We start from the raw sequence: 18580 nt of genomic DNA, 5'->3' as shown, positions 1-18580 counted from the left end.
ACAAGGCCGTATTTTTAGAATTTTACTATCCACAATATTCACCGTTATGTAAATTGTGTTGGTCTATAACATAAAATACCAAGACAACATATTGAAGTTTGTGCCTTTAACATTACACAATGTAAAAAAAAAAAAGTTAAATGGGTACAATAACTTCTGAAAGTACTATAACTCTGAAGAAACATTCCCACATTTTCTCTTTTTAGCTCTGTCATCTGCTGTCCTACCTGTGTGACTGCCAGGTGCGACACAGAGTCGAAGCAGTGACTGCATTCTCTGGAAACTTTGTGCGTCAGCTGCAGGAGAACCAGCGATTTCGCTACACTCAGGTCATGCAGGCACTCAACATGTCTGCAGCACTGACCGCTCGCAAAACCAAGGAGTTCCGACTTCCTCCGCAAGAGCAGGTTAAATAGACCTACACAGTTATAGATGTATTACTGGACTGCAAAGAAATAATCAACATTTTTTATTTATTTATTTATTTTTTTTCAGAATTTTTTTAAAATGAGGTCTTGTTAGAAGATAAGTGGTTATTATCAGCAGTCGAATTCTGGGGTCTTCATTTAGCATAAATCCAAACCGGTTAGTTCTGGAGATAGCAGCTGATCTGACAGGGGCCAGTATGAACTTCAATCACCTTAAAACAACTCAAACCACGAACAACACGTAGAGCATTTCTAGTCTTTGCAAACCGTCAGATAGATGTAAAGGTAGCATACAAAGAAAATGTATTGCGGTGATCCAAGCTATCAATATTTTATTGACTTTTCTCCTTACTTTTCTGTTGACTCTGACCAGGAATGCTTTCCATTTTCAGTTTCTAGACATAAAAATAAAAGGCACTTGCTGCCTCTGTTTCTTGTTTATGAAATCATTTAATTACCTTCCAGTCAAAATTATAATATGGATTAAAAGTTCATAAAAAAATCCACATACACAAAGTCCTAAGATTCCTAAGATTTGACTCTGTAAAGATTTGTGATTGCAGTCATCGTCACCATTCCTACCTGCCTGAGTGACTCTGACTATTATGAGATGCTAGACGTTTACTCTCGCTCCATCTACCAGAAAAGCCATCAGCTTCAAGTTGGATTTATACTAAATGAAGATGTGAAGAAAGATATTTACTGTCACTTCAAGATTTCTGAACTATCCCTTTAAACAACACACGCTGAATCCTTGTAGTTCACAGAATTGTTGTTGATATTTTTCACAAAATTTCTCACCGTGAAAAGATCAATTTGCTGCTGAGCTTCAGAGAAGATGAGCAACAGGAGAACTGTCCGTGTCCGGTCGAACTCCAGCAGCTCCTGCACGACTTTCATCACCTCCTCAACACACACTGTGGTACTAACATTGCTTATCTTTCAGATATTAAGTCATGAGACAATGAAATCCTCGTAGAGGACACTTACTCTGATTGCCTCACAAATCCCACCAATTTCCTTTTATTTGCTGTCTTATCCAGGCACTAAAACGGTCCCAGACTCTGAGGAGGAAGATGATACCAAGATGTCTTTGAAAGATCGACTATTCAGTCGAGCAGCGAAAGCAGTTGGACTTAAAAAGAAACCCGCTGAAGTGGAGAAATATAAATCACCCAAACTCAGTAAGTGTGCCTTATTTTTTTAAACATTTTAAAGTATGAAAGACTTTCCTTTTTTTTTTTTTTACTAAATCAAACATTTGATCTTCTGTGTTCCAGAAGATCAGTCGTCGTGTTTATCAGGCAAAAAAAAAAAAAAAGTGTAGTGTTTTGGGAAACTGAACGATTCTAAAGTACTAGCTATTAGCATTTTCTTTTTAAATGCCTTAAGGTTCCACATCCCCAGCTTTTATCAACACTCCTCATTTCCTGACATGTCTGCAGAGTCCCTCAGAAGGCTAATTTCTGATATGACAGTGTGCTGGGCTCAGGAGAGAGAGATAGAAGACCCTGAACTGGTCAGGGCTATCTTCACCTTGCTACACCGCCAGTATCAGGGCCTCGAGGGCCAAATGGAAGGGTCGCTCTCAAAGGCATATGCTATCAGCCAGTCGTCCGTGGAGGACACCATGGCACTCCTGTCCTCTCTGGGCCAAATTCGTTCTCTCCTGAGTGTCCGCATGGGGAAAGAAGAAGAGAAGCTGATGATTAGAAAACTAGGGTATGGTATTGTTGCCTCTAGTGAGCCATAATCCTTACCGTGTGTTCTGTAATGACTTTTTTTTTTTGTATATGTTGCAGAGATATTATGAATAATAAAGTTTTCTACCAACATCCCAATTTAATGAGATCTTTGGGCATGCATGAGACGGTGATGGAGGTGATGGTTCATGTTCTGGGAGAAGGGGAGTCTAAGGTGAGATCAACAGCAAAAAGCAGCTGTTAACACTTTCTCTTTTTTACATATTTTGAAGAAAAAGGTAAATCGATCCTCTTTACACTTCCTAAATTTCTCCGTTTCAGGAGATTACCTTCCCCAAGATGGTAGCCAGTTGCTGTCGATTCCTCTGTTACTTTTGTCGTATCAGTCGTCACAATCAGGGAGCGCTGTTCGACCGGCTCTCATACTTACTGGAAAACAGCAGAGTTGGGCTAGGTATGTTGCAAGGCAGACTTGACCACCTTGACGGGCTACGATTTCAGTTTGAATTGTTCAAGCATTTTGTCTCCTCAGCTTCACCGTCCATGCGTGGCTCCACTCCTCTTGATGTGGCAGCAGCCTCTGTTATGGATAACAACGAGCTGGCTTTATCGCTGAAGGAAGCTGACCTAGAGAAGGTGCAAAACTACAATTTAGTAGGAATCTTAAAGATGTGTAAGTCAATTGAATCAACAATTCACAAACAACTTTTAATGCTATAATCTGACCTGCTGTCCAGGTTGTTCAGTACCTTGCTGGGTGTGGTCTCCAGAGCTGTTCGCTGCTACTGGCAAAAGGCTACACTGATATTGGATGGAACCCTGTGGAGGGAGAACGCTATGTGGATTTTTTACGGTTTGCTGTGTTCTGCAATGGTATGTTTGCACAATTAGAGGGTGAAAAAAAAAAGGTTCTCTCAGTTGTAATCTGTAATATTTATTATTCGTCATGGATGGTGATCAAGGAATATTGGAGGAGACAGTCGCAGTACACAAAGAATTGCTTGTTTAAAAGCAATCCAATTTGGGTAATTATGCCAAACCCGCTCATGGGTCAAATACAGTCTGAACCAAACCAGATTGATTCAACAGAACCAGGTTTGACCCAGAAGACAACTGGTCTTAATTTTTATTCCAAAACATGGTTCTAATTGATACCTAATAGTTGGGTTGGATAAAATAAATGAGAAATTCATCCATCTTTCATACCAACTAAATCCTTGTTAGTCATGTAAGAACTGGTACCTTCGTCCAGCAGTGAATGAACGGTAATTACCATGTAATTATATGGTAATTACCGCACTCCCAAAGATGAGCAACTTGTGTTCCCATATTTTAAAACTGCTTGGGTCACTGTCTCACTGAAAAATAAGAGTCGCAAAAATCTGCACAAGGAATTAAGATAAAACAATTGGCTTCATGTCTAAGGCTCAAAATAGAATAAACTGAAACAGCAACTAGTGAGTGTTTTATGAGAGGGATAAGGTTGATAAGAAATGTTTCGCCATTTTGATATCCTGAGATCTTGTGGCTCAAGACTTCCCTGTGCCGCTCCTCAATATGTATAACTGCAAAAAAAATAAAATAAAAATCTGTGTTCACTTTGTGAACGGTTTGTGAACTTTTGCTTACTGTTGTGATATACAAACAGTAATATTACCACTCGAGAGGCAGTAAAATTACTTCTTGAGTGGTAAAACTACACACCTTCCTCCCAACAGCATAAACCCAGCTTTTGGGAGGAAAGAAATAACTAAAAAGTAATAAGAAAAAATAAACATCAGCCATCAGAATCTGAATGAAGAAAATAAAACATGAAAATGGATAATGAAAGTAGTGCATAGTGCTTTTATTACAAACAACAGCTTTACTTATGAAATAAATGTACTTGTGTTTGTTCAAGCATTCATTAATGCTTTTACTGCATACAATGCACAGGATAATAATTGCTTGTAGAACCTGAAGAATTTCGCTTCTGTGCAAAGAGCAAAACACAAAGCCTGAAAGCCACAAATAGCCGCTTCATTTCATGTTCCCCATTATCTTCGACATTTGGAACAGAGGTAATTCATTCTGCTATTGATTATCTTTTTTCTGAACCAGTGCCTAAAAGTCATCTCTACAAATTGCCCTTGAGGTTGTTTACCATTCAGCCAAATGGCTTTCTGTTTGGCTCGTCTCTCTGTAATTTAAGGTTTCACCTCTTATCTAAAGTCTTCACTTTGTACTCTGTTAATAGAATATGATTATGTTGTGATTGTCTTTCTGCTTCTGTTTACCAGTTTTCTGTCCAATAAATATAATGAACACATTTTTATAGTAGAAGTAGATGCTGGAGAATAAGCATTAACCATATAGAGAGGCTAAAGTTTTTTACAGCAATTCAAAATATCATTATTGTTTACTTTTTTCCTTCACCTTGTGTGCTTTTCTCCCCACAGGCGAGAGTGTAGAGGAAAATGCATATGTGGTTTTGAGGTTGCTGATCCGTCGGCCTGAGTGCTTCGGCCCTGCGCTCAGAGGAGACGGGGGAGACGGGCTGCTAGCCGCCATGAAGGAAGCCATCAGCATCTCTCAGGACCCATCTATGGACGGACCGTTCCCCACTCAGCACCCCAGCAAAACAACGTCTGTATCACACATATGCAGACACGTGACGGATAATCTAAAATTCAAATAACGTGTCACGCATTTAATGGCACCACAGAAAAAAAGTCTGTCTAAAAAACTGAAAGCTTTTGTTTTTTTTCAATGTCTGAGTGTTTGACATTGAGGCTTTTGTGAGTGATTGATTCCTGCTATAGGGATGGAGTCCACAGCAACGAGGACGACCTTATTCACATGGGGCACGCCATCATGACCTTCTACTCGGCACTTATTGACTTACTGGGACGCTGTGCTCCAGAGATGCATGTAAGTAGTTTTGGTTTTTCTGCCATAGCACAGAAAAAAACTGAAAAATTATCTTTTTTTTTGGGGGGATAATGCCTATTCTTATACCACACAGCACATGATATACACTTAAAGACATATAGCAAAAAAAACCCTGCCCTGCTGATGGTTAAAAGATAAACTTAAAAAAGAATTTTAATGGCATAATTAGTATTTCTGACTAAAGTGATTTTATTTATTTATTTATTTATTTGCCTAAAACATCTTTTGGATGTGAGAGAGGTTTTTTCTTTTTTCTTTTAACAAAATTACTTTTGGCAAAAAATGACTTGGGCCATTATTGTAGGAATGTGACAATGTGCTTTTGTCTGATTTGCCAATAAATTGTGAAAGGTTTTGTAAAACTAGGTGAGACTTCATTTGCTTTTGTCCGGCTACAGCCTGTCTGATGTGCATATTTGGATGATGGGTAGTGGCTGGAAAATTTTTTTTCCTGTATACTCAACAATATATTTCTTCTTAATAATTTCTTGTAGTAGCAGGACACCACCCAGAAATTAGCATTAAAATAATTAAATAATAGTAATTTAAGGATGATCATGAATTGCTTTTAGACTTTCGTGAGATTGAATTCATTTGAAATCTTACAAAACAATGATCACAATTATTATTAGACATACATTTAAAAAAAATAAACATGCACTAATAATTTAATGCATGTAGTGTACAGGATATGTACAGCAGAATATGCGAGTGTATTTGATTTTGTGTTGGTGAATATCTTGACTTACCAGATGTTCTCCTTTTTGAACTGTTGATCAGTTAATTCAGGGCGGCAAAGGAGAAGCCATTCGCATCAGGGCCATCCTGAGATCTCTCATCCCAGTTCAGGATCTTGAAGGAGTCATCAGCATCTGCTTTCAACTCCCATCTGTGTCAGAAGGTTAAACACGCTCAATTAGACCATCTTGACATGCATTACGAGTTTGTGTGACCACTTTTGGCAGCGTTGCCTTGCTTTACTGTTTTAGGAGATTAAAGCTTCAGGATAAAATATAAAAATTTTCATCTTGGTCTGGATGGGTCAAACATAAATGACATAAGTCTTAGTCAAGTGTGCAACACTGCGCCACAAAGAATTATTGACAATATCTGAAGAAGTGACTTGATCTTTTTAACATTTGTTTTACTCATTTTTAAGCTGGAAATATTGCATTTGATGCTGATTTGAATGCTGAGCTGCCTGATTCCTTGGGGACACGAAAAAGTAACACCTGCTTTTTTTTTTTTTTTTTTTTTCCCCCCGTTTTTTTTTTTTTTTTTTTTTTTTTTGGAGTTGCCCTTTTCACTTATGCTTCATTTGTTATCTTGAATTTAATTTTCCTTTTGGATTTAATGGTAACTTTGAATTGAGTATTGAGCTGAACTGAGTAATAGTTTTTATGGTCTAGATGGTGTGTTGGTGGAGCCTGACCTGTCCACAGCTTTCTGTCCTGACCACAAGGCAGCCATGGTTTTATTCCTGGATCGTGTTTATGGGGTGGAGAGTCAACGTTTTCTGCTGCACCTTCTGGAAGTTGGCTTTCTGCCCGACCTTCACGCAGCTGTTTCTCTGGACACTGTGAGTATTTTCTTCCTGTTCTGACCCAATTGACATATTGAATTTAAGATATTTTGGAAGTGACTGGTGAATTACAAACAAACTCAGTATGGCTTGAAACTTTTAATTGTATAGTTACTATGCAGTTTCTAAAGTTTTTGTGTATTTAAAATGCATATGAATTGATATTCAATTATTATTAAGTTGATTCTGTTTTTCACTGGACTCAATCAGAAAACAGCCTCTCTTTTTCACTGCAGACTGACCTGGGATCTACTGACATGGCTCTTGCCCTCAATAGATACTTGTGCACAGCTGTCCTTCCCCTGCTCACCAAATGTTCAGCCCTCTTTCACGATTTAGAGGATCATGCCTTGCTGGTAGATTCTCTCATCCAGGCAATCTACCGGCTCTCAAGGGCTCTAAGCTTGACCAGGGCTCAGAGAGACACTACGGAGGATTGTTTGCTGGCTTTGTGCAGGTAAGGTCTAAAGCTTGCTGGCAGATGAAAACAGTGTTACAGTTGAGTGGCACAAGAGACTAAAATATGGTTGTTTTTGAAAGCAAATGCATGAAAAAGAAGGTTTTAATCCGCTTCTGGAGGTTTGTGCAAATTGTACATTTTGTTCCTATTGAAGTTCTTTCAACATTTTTTTCTTTTAGAAAAGAAAAAAATATGTTAAATCAATGGAACAAGAAGTTATTTTGAAGACTGTTTTTTCTCACAATTGAGTCATTATTGCCAAAAAATTCCACATTTTTTCATTTTCTTTTAAGCCACTTACAGTTTAATTTTTGTGACAGCTGTGCAAGAAAATCCTTTTTTATTTTCCATTTTGTTGTGTTGCAACCGCTGAATTTGTTTTAATTGGACTTTATATTTTTGCACTGAAAAATCTGAAAGTACTTGGCTTCCACTTTTCCCCTATTTGTATTTCGACTCCAAAACATCCCAATTAAGGTTCATGGTTCATGGAAATCAAAAGTAAAGGTATGAGTGCTTTTGAAACCAACGTATTCTCACTAAATGAATTCCAAAGTATGTCTGAAACATGACATGCCAGGATTGAAGGGTTTCTTTTATTGCCCTTGCTTGTTTGTGGTACAAAGTTCTTGCTCTGGATGCTCCTCAGCTTCCTGCCTGAAGGAAGGGGCTGCAACAGTCTGTGTGCTGGATGGGTGGAGTCCTTGATAACGCGGCGTGCCCTGCCCTTTCATCGTGATGCGGCATTACATTAACAAAATCAGACACAACAGTAAAAGTGTATTTCATGTCAGTACGCTTGTGTACGTTGGATATTAGAAATTTCAAGGAATCTTTCTGGATTTGAGTCATTAGCTCAAGCCTTCTAAAGATTCCCCGTATCCGCTCACCCACCCAACCATAAAATTACCCATTATTTTTAATTAGCGACTATGAAGTCTGTTTTTTTCCCCACTTCGTTCTCAGTTTAACAAATTAAAGCGACTTGTAAAAATTAATTAACTTTTTAGCCATTTAAATTACATTAGTCGCTCCTCTGAGACAAAAGATCCATGTGCGTGTGGACAGTTTGTGAATATGCATATGAATTAGCTGTTCCCACGTTGCTCTTCTCAGTAAACTCCAGCCATCTACGATGCAGCCTCTCCTTCAAAGGCTTGTGTTTGATGTTCTCCATCTCTCACATCACAGCAAATTGCCCCTGAAAGTAAGTACATAAATTAATGCCAACCACACATAATGTGAAAAGACGTGTATTAATTTTTTATTTCATTTATCATTCGCAGATGTTGACCAGTCATTATGAGCAGATGTGGAAGTATTACTCCTACTCTGGAAGTCAGGATAAACAAAAGTTAGCCTCTGAAGGGGAGCTCCAGCTGTCTAGGAAGTTATTCTGGGGTGTGTTTAAGGCCTTGACGAAAAAGGTAAGCAGTGAGTAATAAATTTCCCTTAATCTAAATACGAAACGTTAAAGACAAATAAAAAAAAAATTGTTTTCACAAATCACCGACCAGCTGCAGGAAGGGCGTCATGGTGTTGTCTTTCAATTTTTTATCTTTCCAGCCCTGTCCTTTGACAATCCTCGGTCTATTTTAGGAGAAACGGCGAAATGCACTTCGGATGTCTTCCTTTGGTGCATAGTCAGAGAATTTTAGGGAAAGCAGAAGGAGCACGCCGGAGATTAATTGTTAATTATTCATATCCTGGTATGAAACCTCCCAAAACTTGTGCAGACTTCCTGGAGACTTGAAAGAGAAGCAACCCGTAAATGAAACAAATAGCTAATCTCTCAGTCTGCTGTAAGCTCGTGCTGAACTATTTTTCTTAGTCATTCTGAGCCCGAAAAATATCAGAGGAATAATTAAATGAAGAAAGCATTTTCCTGTGTAACGCTGTCTTTTGTAGGTTAGGTACTATGCATTTTGGCTGCCCTGGGTTTTTGTATTGCATGTTAAACATCTGGGTAATGCTGAGTGTAGCTTTACCCAGATGTGAATATATGGGTGCATATATATTTGCATTATTAGTTATACTTGCTTTAAGAAAGTAACAGACCTATCTGTGTCCTATCATGTTTTAATCTCAGAGAAACGAGACGTTTTGGATCATTAATTAAACATCAGTCAGAAAGTGTAAAGTAATACCTGCTTTTGCATCATTTATTTTACTGAAACTTTTAGGAATGTTGCAAATTGTGAAATAGGCAATTTTCTTTTTGTAGTTTTATGCCCTCACTGAATAAATGTTTTCAAATTAAAGGCTTAAAATCCTGCTGCTCTAACAAGTGTGTTTAAGGGTTTTAAACATCTTTCTCTCAGGTAATAAGTTTATTAAAGTCATCCCTCAATCACTCAGTTGTAGGTTGCAAAAATGGATTCTGACCACATATAATGTAGCTCCATTTATACTGTTTGAGAGGTTGGATTGTAGAAAATAGAACAAAAAAAAATAATTCTATGAAAGTTTCTAAAATTTGTGAGTTACTTAATATGAGTCAAATAAACAGGTTTCCTTGGAAAGCCACAAAATCTGGACTGACAAATGGCACCACAGTAAAAACAAAAAAAATGTTTAATTTGCAGAAGTGCTTTCCCTTTAATTTGGGTTAATATCGCAATAAAACACCAAACTTTGATCAGAGACTTTAATTGTTGAAAGAAATCCGATGACTGTCTTGTGTTGTGTACTGTTTTGTAACTAGGCTACTGCAGCCTTGATAAATTAGCCTGATCTTCTCACTGATAACTTACTTTTAAAGTAGCCATGTCTCATTTTGGAACAAGGCTTGTGAAGAAAATATTTTTTGTAATAACTGCAAATGAAATGTTTGTGTTCAGTTGACTAGTCTAATTCGTGACATATGCTGTGTCTCATTTCCCTCGCCTCCACCCCTCTCCCCCTTGTCTTTTTCAACTCCGAAGTCCTTCATTCCTCAGCTGCTTAGTTTGTGTGTGCAGTGTCTTGTTGCAGTTGCCAAAGCCTTGCCTCCTGACTATGTGGAGCCTGGCTGTTTGTCTCAAGTGGACAGAATAACCTCGGTGGACACGGACGGATATTTTGAGCCGCATCCTGTAGATACATCAAAGTATGAAACTTCGCAGACGTAGTCATCCTTCAGTGACAACAATCATCCAGCCGATTTTCATTTGCTTTGAGGAAAAGCCAACCTGATTAGATTGTGTGCTATTTCTCTCCTTGCACCAGTGTTTCTGTGCCTGAGCGACTGGACTTTGTAGTTAACAAGTATGCAGAGCACACTCATGAGAAGTGGTCTCTAGAAAAGGTAATATCCCAATAACTGATGCTTAGATCTGCATAACTTGGTGAAATAATAATAATAATAAAAGTTAGGGTGCTGATGAGGCAATTAGCCTGCCGTTTAGTGCTGCAAGGACTATTATTACATGTGTTTTATTCCCAACAGTTTGCCAGTGGCTGGGTGCACGGTGATCAGCTGTGTGAAAACGCCAAGGTCCACCCTCTCTTGAAGCCATACAGGGCTCTGGCTGAGAAGGTAGATTAAAGTCAGCTTTTAGTGTACTTCTACATTGAAAGCAGTGAACTGAACCATCCGAAAGGGACCGGCATAGAATGTGCAGGTCCCTTGTCCATAGGTTTATGGACAATATAAAATATTAAACTGATCTGCTTCACTGTATTCAAATTACAACTGCAGTTACCACAAAAGATGCCATTTGAGGAGCCAGGGTTGCTTCAGTTTATGTACTTAAATGTTAAAATAGTCGTGTTTTGTGGGGTTGTGAACACTAACAAAAGGGTCCCTGAATTCTTCATTTGTCTTTTCGTAAACAGGAGAAGGATTCATATCGCTGGGCCATCAAAGAGACAATAAAGAGCATGTTGGCCTTTGGATGGACCATAGAACGTACCAAAGAAGGAGATGCATTTGGCATTCTCGCCTGTGCCTGCAGGGTCTCTCAGGCCGGTCAGGTACGTCTCCTCACCACTGATACTGATTTATTAGCTTTAAAGCTCCCTGCAGTGAGCATCAGCCAATCATTTCTTGTTTTTCTTAGCTCTCATTTGAAGGAGCATCCACCTTTAGCCCTAAACCTTTGGACATGAGCAGCATCACCTTATCATGGGAACAGTGTGTAAGTCCTCATGATATTATTTGCCCTGTAGGACCACCAACATTTAAAAAGTACATCAGATTTGAATGACTTTGCAAGAAACAGCCTTTCTGATAAACCACAAAAATCTTACTGCCTTTAGGCAATGGCCGAACAGTTGGCTGAAAACTATCATAATGTCTGGGCCAAGACAAAGAAGTTGGAACTTGAGAGCAGAGGTAAGGAACCATAGGTGTAAATCGTCTCTATTTCTTTCAAAGTTTCAGTTCTTTGAATACATTTCCATTCTCAAAAGGGGGAGGCCATTCGATGCTGGTTCCATACGATGCTCTGACTGCCAAGGAGAAGACCAAGTTCAGAGAAAAAGCTCAGGAGATACTGAAGTTCCTTTTGCTCCATGGCTACACTGTGTGGAGGTAGGTACCAGCTTGATCAGCTATGATGAGGAAGAGTGTGATTTATGTGACCTGAACCTCCTGCTCTTTTATGTAGCTGCTGTAATAGCTTGCATGGGTCACAAATGTCTCAACTCTTTCTTCTCCCAGTGAAACCCTGCTGTATAAAAATTAAGCAATGAACAAAGAATCAAAATTACCAAGTATGAAGTGAATTATATTAATTATAATATTGTTACATGGCAAATCCCCTACAGGGATCGAAAATCCATGGAAATTGACTTCCCTGCTACTGCAAACTGCTTTGGACACATTTTTCTCCAACACATGCTGTATTACACCGAGGAGACTCAGGAGAACATGCTAAAGCTCGGTAATGTGATATTTCATATTTTCATAAAGACTAAAAATTGATTTTAAAACCTAACAAGTTAGAAGACAGAAATAAAGGTTTTTAAGTGGCCATCCTGTTTGATTGTATGTAATTTTGAGTAAGCTGTATTGCTGCATCCTTTAGGTAAACCCTAAATCATTTATGAACACTCAGGGAATAGTCCTCTGACCACATACCAGGCACATTTGCTTCAGGCTATTCCTGATTTGTCAGATTATGTTTGTTACATCGTACATATGTATTCTTGCACTATATCTGGGAATTAAGGAAAACAAACAAACTAAATTCTACACACTGGTTAACAATCAATTAGAACAAAAAAAAATGCTTAAGCATTATAATTGTTTTGTTTTTTTCTCCAAATGATTGTGAAAGGAGAATCTATTGGCAAGTCATGTTTTAGTTATGTAAAACACAACAACAGTGAAGGGAAGTAGTTAAAAGTCTCCCTATTCTCCACGTTATACTTGCAAGTATTTAAATGAAATACAGTAGCAATACATTGTCACAATCACAGTCTCGCATCATCCAAGCTAAAAGTCCTTCTGGAGTTAGTTTTCATACAAACACAGAACTTCACTCTAAAAAGGTATTGTCACGTTTATGCAACGTAAGTGGTGAATTGGAAGAAATTTAAAATACTGACAAACAAAACATACACAGCGACAGTGAAGTGCTCTTTTATTCATGCAGCTCCAACTCAAACAGGAGTTACATGTAGGAGGAATGTTTGAAGAGTGGTTATTAATTTATGAAATAAACCGATCCAATAGCAGAGGTGTGATGCTGCTTACCTGGAGAGAGGTATTGATCAAAACCATTTGAAATGATTATGAAAAGATCTGGAATTCTGGAAAGCAAATTAAAGTGTATTTAAGTTAGGAATGACTCAAATGTTCTGTACTAAGCTGTATATATTCCCACAATCAATCTATTTTAGTCTGATTGTGGACTAATTTATCCTAATGTTTATTTCCAGAGGTGATTCAAGCCAGAGGACAGATGCCTAAAGGAGAAAGGGCTCAAGATCAGCAGCCAATTATTTTTTTTCAGAAGGTTTGCTTTATCTCAATTACATATCTCAACACTGCTGATTTTTACCGCACGATAGGAAGCCTCTGATGTTGAATTAGCCCATTTCCAATTTAATTTTTCCACCGGCCTTTTGTTTGTCCTTATTAGGCTTTTTTTTTTTTTTTTTTTTTTTTTCTCATTTCACTTATGACATCTAATTAGTTTTGTTAGATGGTCGCCATGGGCAACCCCTGTAAGTCAAACCCTTTGTGGCTGTGCAATTTATTTAACCGTTTTGGAAATCCATGTGGGCGTTCTGATTGCCATCAGGACATAGATTAAAGCCTCCCACACTGCTCTGCCTCCAAGGAGGCAGCAGTAAAACGGGTTTGTTTTTCATTGTTGGACCCCCTGAGTCAGACCCAGTCAGCCAAGACTGTGAACGGTCACGCTTCTCATATTTACGCCGGTCCTCCAGCCATACCAACCTGTCACACGCATGCAGTCCAGTCAGCAGGAAAGCCTAATGCTAGCAGGCCGTCTGTGGAGAAATGCTAAGCACTTCAAGCATATTACTGCATAAAGGGGGACAATGAAGTGGGAGTCACTTTATGAATCCACATGTATTAAATAAATCACTACTTCATGTATTTCCTTGCTGGTTTTATAGTTTAATTGTTAGTATTTTGAATTCTTATTCCAATTGGACATTTGTGAATTATATCTCACGGTTGGGTTTATATCAGAACATCACAAATTTTGCCAAGACAAGTGGTCAGTTGTGATTGAGGATTTTTATTGCAACAAAACACATGTGTTACTTTTTTTTCCCGGTTGCTTGGGGCCTGTTTGTATTTTTTGACCCTGTTTTAATTACAAAAATTCTATAAAGAACTTATGGACCCTGTTTTTGAGTTAAAAAATTGCTGAAAATGTCTCAATTGTACTATGTTGTATTTCTTGATTGTTTTCCAGTGCACAACTAACCAAAGAAATATATATATTTCTGTTTATATGACATATAGTGAATAATGAAGTAAGTATTTGTTGTTACTCTGCATTTCCACAGGTCGTTCTTCCACTATTGGAGCAGTATGTAAAAAGCCACCGTCTGTATTTTTTGTCCTCTTCTCTGAAGTCAAGTGAAAACAGAAGTCATGCCTCCAAAAGGGAAAAGGAGATGGTTCTGTGGTATGCAGAACTAGCATCTAAAAACAAAATCATTTGTTCATTTATTCTGTGAACATCTTTTATAGAACACTATTTACACCTACAATTTGCCCAACTTATTTAATGTCTTGTACCATGTCAATTTTTTTCTGTATTTTTCTCACATCCAGTCTCTTCTGTAAGCTTGCTGCTTTGGTAAGACACAGAATCTCACTAATTGGTAAGAAGCAACAGTTGTTGAGACACTCGCTTGTTACATGTCGTCTGTTTTTGTGTGCTTGATATGCTCTGCCTTCCTGACGCTTGGATTGCGTAGAGCCATTGGACTTTTGTATGGGTTCTGTAGCTGTATCTGTTTTTGTTTCTGCTTTTACGTCCATAAACTGCCTTATTGTGACATGATTTGAATGTCCTACCAGGAGACGAAGCCTCTGCTGTTACAAGCTGCCTCCGCATTCTGGCTCAGGCGCTTGATGCAAGGTAGCTAGATGGCACTACTGTCACACTGCCTTAAATTGATCTGCTCGTTCCGCCTTCAGTCTTTATTAGTGTTGCACTGCCATGTCTGAGGATAGGATGTCTGGCGTAATTGAGCCAGAGATACACTGATGCTATCTAATTGTGGTATATATCACTTTTATTGTCTGCAGAAAAAGAGTCTGGAGCATGATGTTGGAACAATTTTTGCTTGTCTAAGATTGTTATCATTAATGCTGATGAATAGATTTGCAGCTGTTTTAGTATTTTTACTTCGCAAGTGTGTGGAGTCTCAGATTAAGATGCTAATCACCTGTAACTGTTATGTTTACACATTCATACTTTCAAAGGTGAAAGTCACATTACATAGTCGTTGCACGGTGTGATGCATTTTAGGTGTGTATTTCCATTAACAGGGAAGGATAATTAAACGTTTTTAGAAAAATCACAATATTATGTAAGACCAATAAAAAACTTCTTTAGCACAGAAATTGTGGTCTGCTGAAATGTAATACCATGTAAAAGCTCACACATTTTGGTTTGTCGTGAGCTCTAAACCACAATGATAAAAAAAGATTTCAATGTAAAAGCCTAAAATACATTTCTGCATGAATTGAGTTCAATATATTAAGAGTTCACTTTCTTACTTGAATAAAGTGCCTTTCCAAAGGAATTTTAATGAAGTGATCTGCAGCAGTATTTGTGTAGAGATTAAAAAACCCAACAAACAAAATGTACCGTATTAATATGTCTGCTTGTTTTTTTGTTTTGTTTTTTTCTTCTAGAATATTGACAGCAGCAGCTTCGGAGTCCCTACAGACGTCTCTGCATTCATTTTTCGAAGCAGCCGCAGCAGATTTGGAGATGACTGTGGGGAAAATATCGGAGACCTTGCCTCACAGTAGAGGTCAGCTGTCTAAAGGAGTTGTCAACACTCTTAACTACACAACGTCCATCCTAATACCAACACTTACCTCCCTCTTCCATCATCTTGCCAATCAAAACTATGGAGTGGATGTTCTGGGTAAGAATTAGTCTTGATAAAGTGTTTATATATATATATATATATCATTATTAAATAAAATGTTTAGTCAAAAACAATCACTGCCAAATCTAGTTTAAACACACATTAGTAGTCCTTATGTATTAACCCTGTTCCGTTTCTCAGCTGAATAACATCAGTAGTCTATGTATCTTTTTTTTTTACATTTTCAAGTTTGTAGTTGTGTTCACAGAGCATTGGGAACATATTTTCTCATCTCTATAACACTTCACACTCACAAATCATTCATCACCTGAACCATGACTAGTTCACCGTTCCTGGTTGTTTTTGAGAAGAAGCTTCTCAGATCTCAGCATTACGTTGTCTTCCCAGTCGGTGGTATCCAGGTGTCGTGTTACAAGATTTTAAACAGCCTCTACTCTCTGGGGACCAGTAAAAGCTTCTACATGGAGGGGTAATATTTAATTTGTTTATCTATTCTGTGTTATTATTTTCCACATAAAGTGCCTTTGTGAATACATTCGCATATCTTGAACTTTTTGCGTCCACAAACTCTAATGTATTGCTTGGGGGATTTAATGTGATCGTGAAAAACAAAGGTTTTGCATCTTGTGAGGTCTACATGTTTTAAAATGATTTTTAGAAGTAAAATTTAGAAAATTGTCATTTGTTTTCTGCTCACTTTACTCTAAAAATAATCCCGTGTGCAACCAGCTGCCTACCAAGGTGGCAAATTTTAAAATGGCCATTCATTCAATCTGTCAGCTATTTTGCAAAGAAGAACGGCAACAATTGCAGTGTACAAATTGAAGTTTACATGTGTATTGTGACTTTTTTTTTTTTTTTTTTTTTAAAGGGGGACATAAAAAGCTTTTGTAGTTTGTAGGAATGTAATTAACATTTCCCTTATGTTGCCTTTGTCTTGTAGGCAGCGGTCAGCCGCAGGCGCCTGTGTAGCAGCTCTGACCGGAGCTTTTCCTGTATGCTTCCTGGAGCCAACTCTAGACCACAGCAATCCACATTCTATCTACAATGTCATGAGTCCCACTGAGATTAAAGGTAAACTGTGATCCTTTTTCTTCAGAGCTCTTTGTTTAATCTTCAGCTCCATTAAGAGCCCCACTCCTCCCATCAGATCAGGGACTGCCGGACCGGATGGAGAACGCGTGTCGCCCTCTTCCTTCACTGGGAGAGGCGCTGGAGAAAGTGGAGGAGCTGGCTGGTGCTGGTTCTGTAGCTCATCAAATGCAGTACATCCATGTGGCAGAGGTCACTTTGCCCATGTTGTGCAGCTATATTTCACACTGGTGTCGCTGGGGCCCTGAGGGCCACCCAGAGGGCCCTGTCCTCAGCTCTGTTGTTGCTCAGCATGCGAGCGACCTGATTGGCCACATCCTTCGCATCATCCACAACCATGTGGGCGCTAGCCAGGGTGACTGGATGAAGCAGCTTGCAGGTATATTGACGCCGTGTGATAACCGTTTCCAAATCACCAGCTCCTGCTGTTGACAGCTGTCTCGTGTTTTAGTTTTTTCGCAGCCGATCGTATGCAAAGCCGACAGCGAGCTGCTGAGAAGTCACTTTCTCCCCCTGATGGAGAAGCTGAAGAAACGGGCAGAGTGTGTCCAGTCAGAAGAGGAAGTGATGAAAGCGGAAGACTGCTGTACTTCTGAAGCAGAGCTACAGATACAGGAGAAGTACAGAGTTCTGGTCCAGGATCTCTACGCCTTTTATCCTCTTCTCATCCAGTTTGTTGATTTTAATCGGTAAGGGATAAACTACAGGAAACTTTTTGGAATCAAATCTTGAAAGACTGATTTGTTTTAAAAAAACAAAATGACAGTTTAATGATAATTTTTTATGTGGTGTTATTTTCATACATTTGGTAAAAAAAACTCTTCCAAATTTAGTTCCAACTGGGTTATATGCTTTTCCTTTTGAGTAAAAGGCTGAATTTTTACTTGACTAGCCATTGATTTATTGCTTATGTTGAATATATAAAGAGACATAATGCCTTAAACCACAGTACAAATCGTTATTTCAGGCCATGTTCAGCTTTACAGGAATAACTTCTGTGATGTTAATGCGTTTTGGTCGGTCTCGTTCCAGAGCCAGATGGCTGAAAGAGACGATCCCCGAGGCTGAGCAGCTGTTCAGCATGGTGGCAGAGGTCTTTGTATTCTGGGCCAAATCTCATGTAGGAAAGACACACAGCATGTTTTTTTTTTCTTCTTTTTTTTTAGGATTCTGCCATGTCAGAAATGTGCGTGTAAATCCTGTACCTCATAAATAGTGCTCATCCGTCGTCATCTTATGTTTTTTTTCTGCAACAGCATTTCAAATGGGAAGAGCAGAGTTACGTGGTCCAGAATCGAATCAACAATTTGGCTTTTTTGCTCTCCAGTAACAACCTGCTGGAGGTCAGCTATGTTTACGATAAGACTGTTTGGTTATGCATGTGCTTTTATGCAACACCAGAATTTGTCCACCTGTCTTATACCAGTTGAGTGTCCTTAGTGCAAAACTGAAACGTATGTGTTCTCTTTGCATGACGTTCAGTTTGACCATAAAAACAAAGGGATGAAGAGGAAGGGGGATCGTTACTCTGCACACACTTCTCTCATAGTGGCTGCCATAAAGAAGATGGTGCCTGTGGGACTCAGAGTTTGTTTTCCATGTGACCAGAACCTTATCATGTTGGTGAAGAACTGCTATTCTCAGGTAAATTATAAATACGGACAGTTTCAGCAAGTTTTCATGTGTTAGAAATGTTTTGTGTTCAGACGTAATTCTTAAGCATGAGATGTTTCACATTTTTCTTTACAGAATAACCTTGAAGATGAGATTCGGGAGCAAATTTTGAGATACCTCAAGCATTTTTTTGGTCAGGTATTGACTTTCTGTAACTATTTGTGTACATTAAATG

The 18580-nt window shown here is 38.5% G+C and overlaps 1 protein-coding gene across 1 annotated transcript in view; it reads left to right on the top strand.

Annotated features, from left to right (window-relative positions):
- Window positions 1-18580, top strand: part of LOC103133638 (ryanodine receptor 2) — a 71606-nt gene that overhangs the window by 25962 nt on the left and 27064 nt on the right. Inside the window, exons 38-73 of the mRNA XM_016668006.1 lie at window positions 207-407; window positions 1239-1350; window positions 1472-1612; window positions 1874-2150; window positions 2231-2345; window positions 2453-2585; window positions 2664-2767; window positions 2869-3004; window positions 4570-4756; window positions 4933-5041; window positions 5843-5963; window positions 6472-6641; window positions 6881-7101; window positions 8221-8311; window positions 8391-8531; window positions 10029-10192; window positions 10312-10390; window positions 10532-10621; window positions 10921-11058; window positions 11145-11222; window positions 11344-11419; window positions 11497-11617; window positions 11854-11969; window positions 12970-13046; window positions 14074-14195; window positions 14345-14394; window positions 14594-14654; window positions 15437-15675; window positions 16027-16108; window positions 16583-16713; window positions 16790-17110; window positions 17183-17420; window positions 17764-17851; window positions 17988-18074; window positions 18214-18375; window positions 18481-18543. Of these exons, the coding sequence (XP_016523492.1) occupies window positions 207-407; window positions 1239-1350; window positions 1472-1612; window positions 1874-2150; window positions 2231-2345; window positions 2453-2585; window positions 2664-2767; window positions 2869-3004; window positions 4570-4756; window positions 4933-5041; window positions 5843-5963; window positions 6472-6641; window positions 6881-7101; window positions 8221-8311; window positions 8391-8531; window positions 10029-10192; window positions 10312-10390; window positions 10532-10621; window positions 10921-11058; window positions 11145-11222; window positions 11344-11419; window positions 11497-11617; window positions 11854-11969; window positions 12970-13046; window positions 14074-14195; window positions 14345-14394; window positions 14594-14654; window positions 15437-15675; window positions 16027-16108; window positions 16583-16713; window positions 16790-17110; window positions 17183-17420; window positions 17764-17851; window positions 17988-18074; window positions 18214-18375; window positions 18481-18543 (4842 nt within the window). The remainder of the gene's footprint in view (window positions 1-206; window positions 408-1238; window positions 1351-1471; window positions 1613-1873; window positions 2151-2230; window positions 2346-2452; window positions 2586-2663; window positions 2768-2868; window positions 3005-4569; window positions 4757-4932; window positions 5042-5842; window positions 5964-6471; window positions 6642-6880; window positions 7102-8220; window positions 8312-8390; window positions 8532-10028; window positions 10193-10311; window positions 10391-10531; window positions 10622-10920; window positions 11059-11144; window positions 11223-11343; window positions 11420-11496; window positions 11618-11853; window positions 11970-12969; window positions 13047-14073; window positions 14196-14344; window positions 14395-14593; window positions 14655-15436; window positions 15676-16026; window positions 16109-16582; window positions 16714-16789; window positions 17111-17182; window positions 17421-17763; window positions 17852-17987; window positions 18075-18213; window positions 18376-18480; window positions 18544-18580) is intronic.

This window comes from Poecilia formosa, unplaced genomic scaffold (genome assembly GCF_000485575.1).
Source record: "Poecilia formosa unplaced genomic scaffold, Poecilia_formosa-5.1.2 Scaffold12, whole genome shotgun sequence".
Taxonomy (NCBI): domain Eukaryota; kingdom Metazoa; phylum Chordata; class Actinopteri; order Cyprinodontiformes; family Poeciliidae; genus Poecilia; species Poecilia formosa.
The sequence above is the reverse complement of the archived record's forward strand: the minus strand, read 5'-3'. Positions and strand labels throughout refer to the sequence as shown.